The sequence below is a fragment of the Pteropus alecto genome, unplaced genomic scaffold, assembly GCF_000325575.1.
Source record: "Pteropus alecto unplaced genomic scaffold, ASM32557v1 scaffold20, whole genome shotgun sequence".
NCBI lineage: Eukaryota > Metazoa > Chordata > Mammalia > Chiroptera > Pteropodidae > Pteropus > Pteropus alecto.
Window position 1 is genome coordinate 25093698 of NW_006436298.1, and position 10701 is coordinate 25104398.

Sequence of the window (10701 nt, forward strand, 5' to 3'; positions counted from 1 at the left end):
AGCCCGGCTGCGGCCGGCCAGCCCACTCACCTTGTGGCTCTGGTAGGTCTCAAGCGCTCGGATCGCCGTCTCGGTGAGCTTCACATGCAGTACGGTGATGTTGTCCTGCCCCAGGCGTCCGCACGACAGCCCATAGCGCTGCTCTTCCCGCAGGCCCGCCGCCCCCCCTGCCGCCATCTTAAACTCCCCGGGGTGCCGCCGCCGACGCCGCTCGGGCTCTAGCCTCCACTGCGGCCGCGGCTGCTCGGGCTTCTGCAGCCGCCGCCACAGCTACGGCCATCCCGCTGCTGACGTACTGTCATATACTGCGCGCAGCCAGACCTTGGGCTGCCACGGCCGCCACCCGCCCCACCCTCTCGCCCCGCGCCCCGCCCCGAGCTCGTTTCATTGGCCCCGTTTCCCCTCAGGACCGCCCTCATTGGCCGCCATCCACTCTCTCGGGGGCGGAGCCCAAAGTCGCCGGAGTTTTGCTCCCGGGACGGGACGGGACGTCCGAGAGGTGAGAGGCTGACGTCGAGGTGACGCGCCCACTTAATCACATCTTACGTCACATCTAATCTTCTTGGCTCGCCAGCCGCGATTGGCCAGGCTGGCTTGGTGGATCTTCTGCTTATTGGGTCTCCAAGTTGCCTAGTATGGTTACCTGGAGTTGGAGACCTACCCTTTGGAAGATAATAGTGGAGAGTAGGGAAGAGTCTTTTCCTGAGCTGTTGGTCCTGGGAGAGGAGAACCCTCACCCCCAAATGTGTGGCCACCAAGTAAGGACTTTGTCCTCCGACGGCTGCGGAAGCTTTTGGAGATTCGTTTGTGCCAGGGAGGATGCAGTAGGTGGAGTCACTGGAGAGCTTTTCAGAACTGAGTTTAGTGCTGTTGAGCAGACAGAATTGGGGAGGACACCCTTCTTTGTCGTTTCTCCCCAACTTTGAAATTAGTGAGTCGACCCTAGATTGAGTTGTGCTAGATCGTGTGGAACATCTTAAGTACAACAGCATGCCTAAGACTTAAAAAAAAAAATGCCTTTGGTGTGGTGGATACAGTAACTACAGAAAATTGAACTTCAGGGTCTTTCCCACGCCATGCCCGCTTGTGATGCCATAGGAACGTATTCTGTTCCTCTGGAGCTCGCCATGGGGGCAGGGTGGTGCCTTTTATGGGACTTGGAGGGCCGCTCCTGGTTGTAGTGGTATCTCCTTTTAAAAGAGTATAACTGGCCTCCACCTAAATTAAAAGAAACATCAACACCTCTCTTTCTCTGGTTCTGTCTGAGTTCTGTCCATTTCATTTGACAGCGAGGTTGGAAAACCTAGCTGGGGTTTAAGCTATTGATGTTAAGTGGGGAATATGGGGGTGTGAGGGTGTGGGGAGGCCGGGCATATTTTCCATTCCTCGCGATGCTCCGTGTGTAGGCGTGGCTAAAGGAGAGAACCTAATCAGGAGCCCTCTTGAGGCTGTGTATGGATAGACTGACAGGATTCCCGTCAGAGAGGATGGATTAACCTTGTGATCAGAAACAACCAGATGAAAACAGACTATTGAAAAGCTTGAAACTGTTGAAAGGCAGTTTTTAAAAATTACTTAAAAAAAGATTTGAGACGCTTATTGTTTCCCTCAGATTGTAAAACCTCGTTAGGTTTTACAGGGATTCCCCCCAAAAATTTATAAGCATTTTAAAATCAGTATTTCCCATTTTTTAAATTAGAAAGGGCCGTATTTTCTAAAAAGGTCCATGTGGGAGTTTTTAACACCTCCCCCCGCCACACACACTCCTGAATAAATCCCTTCCCCAGCCTACAGGTACACTACCTCTTGATTCAGACTCTCAAGCATCGTATGTGTACGATATGAATTACAGAATGAATTCTCCTTCCATAGAGTATGAGTTAAGTGGAAACACCTGTATTAAGTGCTGGTGACATCGCAGAAGAGTATTTTTTAAATTGACTTAATTTCAATCCGCTAGAATTGGCTAGCTGTTAAGATATGATTAACACTTGTTAATTTAGTTTACTAGAGTGTTAATTACCTTAAATTCATTGAGTAGAGAAATTAAGGCAATCACAAAAAAATCCAAAATATAATTTTGTACTTGAATTATTTTTTTTCTTGTGTTTGTTTTACTTTGATAGGGAAGTATTTACTTTGACATATCTAAAGCTCTAATTATTTGGCAGGGAGTGGGGGAGGAGTTTGACCAGAACAAGTCAAACCTGTATCCCACTGCTTTTCCGGTGAAGGTGGGTAAATCCCCGCCCACATGGCATCTTAACTTGGCCTTCAATTACTCAGAACTTCTGCTGACATCCAAGAGGTGGGGGAGGAGCAAGGGTGGATTTTACTGTAGTTTTCAAATGTTTGACCTGGAGCCACTTTCTAGTAATTGATTTTCTTAATTGTAGTAGAATTTTTTTTCTCATGCTCTATTTTAATGGGTAGCAATCTTTCCATGGGTAATAAATTATTGTAGTGAGTTATTATTTGTTTGTATTTTTCCTCTTTTGAGCTTTTTGACTCTGGAAGGAAGCAATGACCATATACAAAGGAATATGGTAATCTAATAGTGTTGCATAATGCCTACATGAATCAGATGGGCCAGTTGGGACAGTGATAAGGGTAATTCTTTTTGAGGAGGCTGTTGAAAGTTGCTCTTTGGGAAATTTGCCATTTTATGGATATTTTCTGTATCATTCAGTTTAAATAATTAACAATAATTATCGAATGCCAATTAAATGTAAAAGGCTGTGGGAGATTTAAAAATTAAACAGTATAGTCATATTTAAAGGAATTTTCTGTTTTAATATGGTGAATAAACTAACATACTCAAAGCAAAGCAAGCAGAGAATAAATGCTACTTTGGGTGATAAGCCCAAAAATTCAAAGAAAGGAGAAATCCAGAGAAGTCTTGTGGAGGTGGCAGAACTTGACCATCTACTCAAGAGCTGAGTAGATTCTAGATAAGTGGAGGTGGTATAGATTGGGAGAGCTAGCTAAAAATGATCGTAATGATCATTCTAGTTGAACCCATTCATTTTATGAATGAGGAAACTGAAGACACTTAATTTAAAAGCAACCGGCTGTCAATCTTAAAAATTAAAACGATAAAGGTTATTCAAGCAGCAAATGAGTTTATTTGGGAATAGCAGAAAAATTGCCATTTGGGACATGCAAACAAACTATGGTGAACCATAGGCAAGTCTGAAGAGACAAGGGAGGTCAGCTTTTATTGGGTTCCAGGAGGAAATTGGGGAGGGTTGTTTTGAACAGGAGCTCACTGGTGGAGAAGGAGAGTTCGAGGTTGTGGCCGTTTTGTATTGGCATCAAGCAGAGAACAGTTGCTATTACTGAGGCAAGCGGAGAAGAAATCGTCCTTTTTTTTTTGCTGGTTATGTAAGCTTCCACTAATGATAGTACATGAGAGCTCTCCCTTCATGGCGTCCAAATAATTTGAATGTTTCCTTCATTCATTTTCATACTGCCTAATTTATTACAACCAGGAGAGGCAGGGTTTGAATCAGCTGTTTTAAGTGTCCTTCTAGTCACTGTATACACTGAGTAGCTATTATTTGGATTTAACAACAGGAAAAATATGTCTTACAGAGTAATTTAGTGCAAGGAAAAGTCAAAAAGGAAGTAACCTGATGTAAAGCCTATTTTATCTCTGATGTCTACCATATGATGCTGGCAAAGGACGTGAACATCAAGGCCTTTGCTGGCCTTCAAATACCAAATCACCCCTCATTCTTGGTTGCCACATACTTAGTGACCATTTCTCACTCACCTTTGGAGCATAGGTCACCAATTCAGGTGACTTCAGGAACCATCAGGTACCCAAAATGAGTGAAGCAGGCCAGACACAATGCCATAGGGACTGAAGGAGCTGGACTGTGGTGAGCTGGGGGTATTTAAAGGGCTCAGTGGTTTTCTGGTGCAGCTGATTGTTGCTGGGTGAATATTTAGGGGCCCAGCATTGTCTAATCATATTTTTCAAGAAAAGCTGGAAATTGCAGGATTTTACATGAACTTTCTGATTTTCGTTGGCTAATGAAAAGTTTTAATAAATGTTTTGAGGACATTAAAAATCTTGGGCCTGAGGTAGCCCATAGCTTTCTGGTTTTCAACCTCTGCTTTAGTAATTTCCAGTATGAAAGGCCATTTTGTCTTATACCTATCTTAATAGTTTTATGAGTTATTTCTTAAAGCTACTTATAAAAAAGTTCATACTAATGTCTTAATATAAGGCAATGGTTATGAAAAGAGGATACAGAACCCTTGAGTTATAGCAAAGAAGCTCTCTGGAAGAAGAATTTCTGGTGGAAATTCTTTCCCCTTGAAATTCTCCCTGATGCCTCCTGCCCCAATTGTGTTTGACTCCCCACTATTGTACTGCTCTCCTATCAAGACTGCCCAGTTCTGTGCAAAAATCTCCTCCTTTCCTTGGACACAGCTAAAGTAGGAGCTTGATGGTTTTAAAATAACTTCACTAAAGGTTTATAGGGAATAAAAGTGAAATACCTACAGAAGGGACATAAATATTTGCTGCCTAAACACAGATTTTAAGAGGAACAATTATTGTATCATGTATGATTATTTTTTACTCCACTCGGTTTAAGAAATGTCACATTGCATTATTTATCATCATCATCATCATCATCATCATCATCATCATCATTGCTAAATCTGACTCTGAGGATCCCTCATCTCACGGTGTAGTAGAACAATAAATCCACAGGTCTTACAAATGTCCCACAATATATGGGGAGGCCTCTCTGGTCTTTCTTTGTCTTTCACTCCTGGCATAATTGATTAGAAGCTCAAGAATTTCCTTTTAGGAAGGGTTTGGAACTAGGTAAATCTAAATGGAAGGAATCAGACGACCTGAATTGAAACTGGGTTTATATAGCAAACATACTGGTTTTACTTAGATTGTGTATTTATTTGGTGGTGGGATTGAGGGTGGCATACTGATGGAGATAATGAGAAGGGAGGCTGAAACCCTCTCTAACCAATACTTTGCACCAAAACATATATGATGAATGGTCTACATGATTTCCTGAAAGGTATAGCTCATCTGGAAACTTTGCTGAGACTGGCAGCATTGGGGTACCAGGTAACTTCTATCTACAGATGTGTACTTTCCTGAGGAGCTGAAAGAACAGTGGACTTGGGCTGTACCCTTCCTGGGATTGGCAGCCTCTGCCCTTTCTCAGTCTTATGGGAAGCTATCTCAGGCCTAGATTTCTGCGTCTATACTCTCTTAGTCTCCATAGTTCTTTCTTCCTCCTCTGACATTCTGGCTCTTTTTAAAAACTGTGATCTTAGAGTAAGGAAAGTAGCACGTCCCCTCCCAATTCCTCTGATATCCCCCCACCTCCAGTTTAAATCTCTTCTTTCTTTTTAAAGTTTCTTCCCCACCTCCCCAATTACAGTTGACATACAATATTATACTGGTTTCAGGTATACAACATACTTGTTAGACATTCATATACCTTACAAAGTAATTACCCCACATCGTTATTATAATATTATTGACTATATTCCCTATGCTGTACTGTACATCCTGTGACTATTTTTACAACTGACAATTTGTACTTATCAATCCCTTTCACTCTTTTCATGCATCCCTCAAATTGCCTTCCTATCTGGGACTCTCAATTTATTCTCTGTATCTATGAGTCCAAAACACTAATTGAAAAAGGTATATGCACCCCTATGTTCATTGCCCCATTATTACAATAGCCAAGATATGGAAGCAACCTAATTGTCTATCAATAGATGAATGGATAAAGAAAATGTGGTACATATATACAAAGGAATGTTGCTCAGCCATAAAAAACAATGAATGAAATCTTGCCATTTGTGACAACAGGGTTGGATGGACTTCAATGGTATTATGCTAAGTGAAATAAGTCAGACAGAGAAAGACAAATACCATATGATTTCACTTACATATGGAATCTAAAAAACATGATAAATGAACAAACAAAACAGAAATGAACTCAGATCAAATCCCTTCTTTACTCTTGGTGAGGCTGAGTAGAAGGCTAGGTGTGCAGGGTTCTCATTCTTTTAGAGGTACAGAAAACACAAATCTGGCTTCCTAAGATGATGAAACTCCAACTTTACTAACACCTTTCTGGGCTTGTTTCCCTCTGTCCTTTGCCTTGAAGAGTGGTCTCTAGGAAGTTCTATGTCCTTTGAAAGCAGAAGACTCAGGCTCTGTTCTCCTGCACACCAAGAAAACCTTCTGTACTGGTTGAGAAAAATGTCCTATCCACAGAATTGCACAATATAGTGATCAAAGTGTCCCTTACTCCTCATGATATATATATTTCGTGGGCTTTTAAGCACAGTACAAAGTGTCCTGGAAAGTGTCAAATAAATTCTGAGAATGAGAAGGTTGGTACAGAGTGACTTCATAACATTTACTGTTTTCATACTGTTTTTTACTGAAAAGGAGCATATATGTTTCTGAATACACTGAGGATATAGGAAGACTAGGGTGTACAAAATGTCTGTTCACCTTTTCACTTTTAAAAACATTAATAGTGGGCCAAATGCCATCAGCATCAAGAACAATAAAGACCAATATTAATAATAACAGCTTATTTTTTTCAACTTTGTTATTTATTTATTTATTTTAGGTGAGGCAATCTTAACCTCACAGATTGCAAGGGCATTGTCCACTTACAACCCCTTATTCCTTATTTTTTTATTTTTTATGCCTACAGCAGCATCTGGTCTTCCTAGGTGGTCTCCCATCCAAGTACTAACCAGGCCCGACCCTGCTTAGCTTCTGAGATTAGATGGGATCAGGCTTGTTCAGGGTGGCATGGGCATAGACAATAATACCTTATTTTTGATGGGGCTTTGCAGTTTAAATAGCAATTAAATTACATTATCTCTTTTTTGAATTTTCTCTCTACTCTGAGGTAGCCATTGTTTTATGCTCATTTTATCTTTCAGGTAAATAAGGCTCAGAGAGATTGTGTATCACCTAGTTGGTAAGTGACAGAACCTGGTCAGAACCCAAGATTTTCTTTTACGAATCTAGCACTTCTATCTTTGAACATGGTTCTAAGTTCTGAGGAGTTATCCCGAATGTGTCAAGTTGTCACAGTAAAATTAATAAAGAGGAAATTGTTGGTTCTACTTTTAGGGGCAGGTTGGCTGTTGGTTTTGTTGTTGGTCTTAAAAACAAGACTTAAGTCATTTGAATCACTCCCTCTACACAAACACCAAATATGAGATTAAATAATAAAAAGGCAAATAAAATGATCCATTCAGCATTGGTTTATTATAGTTATCACATTGACTTTAATGAAAGTTATGGAAGCTAATCTATTTTTATGTGTGGCATAATTTGTGATATAGTAGAACACTTGGTACAACAAAAATATGCGCAGTCATAGATGTCCATTTGAAAATGTTCATAATTTTAAATTAAAATTGTTTACAGTTGTTATAGCTTTGTTTTTATTTTATGTTGTTCATATTTATGATTTATTTGATTATGAATCTGGTCAAAGCACAGTCTTTAATAATATCACTTGTTCCTATAGGAAAATATCACTTAAATTATAACACGGTTTCTAGAACATATAATGGCAAAAAGTAGAGAATATACATATCATACATGTGAACCCAGAAGACTTTTCTGTTTTTATTTAGAGAATTAGAATTATAGTCACCCTGATACCATTTTGTTTTCAGTTGGCCATTTACTCAAGTATCATCTTTGATCTTTTGATCTGTTATGGCCAGTTTGGGAGCTTTTGTTGTTGCTTTGGATTTGGGAATTTAAGAACCAACATGACCCTTACAAGTTAGAATATTTACATAATTAGGAACATGACGGTATAGTCTAATAGGAAATGTAAGATATGAGGATAAGAGATATTAGATGAGAAGTATTGTACAGGCACTAATTCAGAGATGTAGACGTTCCAGATCAGCTCAGGGCATTGGGAAAATTTTCGTGAAAGAATTAGCATCGGAACGTCAAAGGTTTGTAGCTGTGATAATGGGAGTACTGAAATGTTCTAAGTTTAGGGATCTTATAAGTAGTTGTTTGCTATTATAAGGCATTTTGGGGAAAAGACAGTAATCTGGCACATGGGAGCACATGAAGGTAGTTGTGACTGATGGAGCCAGAAAAATGGGTCAGAGACAAATTGTGAAGAGAGCTTTCAATATTTTCGTCAAAGGTTTGTAGCTGTGATAATGGGAGTACTGAAACGTTCTAAGTTTAGGGATCTTATAAGTAGTTGTTTGCTATTATAAGGCATTTTGGGGAAAAGACAGTAATCTGGCACATGGGAGCACATGAAGGTAGTTGTGACTGATGGAGCCAGAAAAATGGGTCAGAGACAAATTGTGAAGAGAGCTTTCAATATTGGGTTAAGAGGTATGGACTTTTCTCTGTGAACAATGGGGAGCCTTTGGAGGCCTCTGACCAGGAAGTGGCATAATTTAATCCATATGTTAGGACCGTCCGGGTGATAGCAGTATGTGTAATGGATTGGAGTGAGGATGGGCAGGGGTGTACTGGAAAAAAGGAAGCTAAGTTAAGAGGCAAAAGATAATAAGGCCTGTGCTCGGGTATTGATGATGGGATTGGAAAAGAGGAGGCGGACATGAAAGGCTCTGCAAAGGTAGAGTTGACTGATATGACAGCTTTGTTTGGGTATGAAAGGTGAGTGAGCAGGAGGAACCCAAAATTACTAGCTTCAAGTTTGTTTTACTAGAAGATCGTACTGATATGAAAAGAAATAAAGAAATCAGGAGAAGGAGCTGGTTAGAAGTAGTGGTAGAATTTTTAGTGAAAATGTTTGGCAGGCATTTGAAAATGTGGATCTTAGGCCTCATAGTCAATCCCATTGAGATAATAGTAGGAGTCATGGAATTAGACAGGTTTTCTAAGGCAGATGATGAGGAAAGGAGGAGAAGGGAAAATACTAGGGAGTATTCCCGAACCATGCCCTCTATAAGGCTATACACCTCCTTCCTATTTAAAATCATGGCTATGGTAGGCCACACTACTGACAGGGGTATCTAATGCCTGGAGAGAGAGAGTGTGTGTGTGTGTGTGTGTGTGTGTGTGTGTGTGTGTGTGTGTGTGTGAGTGAGTGTGTGTGTGTCTTCCTGTATATATTTCCAAAGCTTCCTGTATATATTTCCCAGTAGTAACATGATGTTCAGTCACTTGCATTCAAATGTGTGTTTCGTAGTGGAAGAAAAAGTGGTTAAATTAACAGCTGTCCCTTAGGCACTGCACTTATTCAGTGCACTCATGGAGGTGTGTTGATTTGCACACATTGGGTATGTTATGACAGAAAGTAGGTATTGTGGGCAGTAGTGGGAAACCTGAAGGCACTTTGATCTGAAATGTAAAGGTAACAAGATTACTGGGAAGAGAATAAGCAGGGAGACCAATGATCAGAAGGCTTTATATCATTTGGGAGTTTGAAATAAGGCACTGTCAGTGGAAATAATGAACAGTGTGAAGCTTAAGTGATTATTTGCAAAAAGTATTTAAGAGTAAGAGATCATTGCTGTTGATAGTAGTCACATACTGAATAAAATTTGCTGGGCATATGTTGAATATTGCCCATCCTAAATAGCTTAAAATTTCAGTTCAATCCTAGGGAATATTATGCAACTGTAAAAGGAAAGGAATTCATTTATCTCCAAAGGCTGATACTATTGCATAGTATTTAAAGTGGTAATGCCCCCTTCAAATTGCTATAGGAAATGAATTTTAAAGGTCGCTAACAATGTGTTTGATAATCTGTAATCTGATCTCAGAAGCAGGGCCATTAACTGAAAATACACAGAACTGCTCTCTGTTTCTGGTTCCATTCCTCTAATCCTTGCTTTGAATAAATCACTTTTCCTATGCATAAAATGCTTTTAGGTAATTTGAATACTATAATTATTTGAATTGTGATATTTCTCTTCAAAATTTCTCAAGTGCGCTAGCATAAACACTATAAAAAGTATGACTTGGTTTACTTGCAAAAGATTATTAGCCTTGTATTGCAATATAAATGTATCAAAACTATATGTTGTATACCTTAAACTTACACAATGTTATATGTCAATTATATTCAATTTTAAAAGAAAGTTGTATTAACTTCTAACAGAGATATTCATATTTCTTAAAAACAACATCAGGCCAGAAAGTTAATGATCTATTATGACTCTGACACCGTGTGAAAAAATGGTACTGGAGTCTGCACGTGTATTAAACTTCAATAGTATAGAAAGCCAAACAACATGATTTAGCTTTGTCAATGTTGGTAAATACTGTATTTTGAATAGAGGAAGAGGTCTGTCCTATGTAGATTTTGACATAGTTAATATCTTTGCTTCATTTTTAGTTTCTTGAATCTTTTTAAAAAATATTTCTATCTTATAGTTTTAAACTAACCTATTTTTTACATATTCACTCTAAGCATATAAAGTTGAATAGATTGGTTGAATGTTGTTTTTGGATATTTTCCAAAGTAGAAGCATGGTATTGGAAATTTACTTTAAAAATAGAAAATTTGAAGGCATATTTTTGGTTTGCAATGACAATTATCCCAGAAAGTATTCTGTAAAATATTCAAATGTTAGCTCAGAATAAACTCTTTAAAATTTATTTTTAATTTACATACAGTAAAATTTACTTTTTGTTGTATACATTTGATAAACAGAACAGTT

The 10701-nt window shown here is 39.1% G+C and overlaps 1 protein-coding gene and 1 pseudogene across 1 annotated transcript in view; both read right to left on the reverse strand.

Annotated features, from left to right (window-relative positions):
- ELL2 (elongation factor for RNA polymerase II 2) overlaps window positions 1-529 on the reverse strand; it is a 70168-nt gene extending 69639 nt beyond the window's left edge. The window contains exon 1 of the mRNA XM_006913233.2: window positions 31-529. Coding sequence (XP_006913295.1) covers window positions 31-177 — 147 coding nt within the window. The 5' untranslated portion in view covers window positions 178-529. The remainder of the gene's footprint in view (window positions 1-30) is intronic.
- Window positions 530-6719: 6190 nt separating this feature from the next.
- Window positions 6720-6838, reverse strand: LOC112480905 (annotated as a pseudogene).
- Window positions 6839-10701: the final 3863 nt, after the last annotated feature.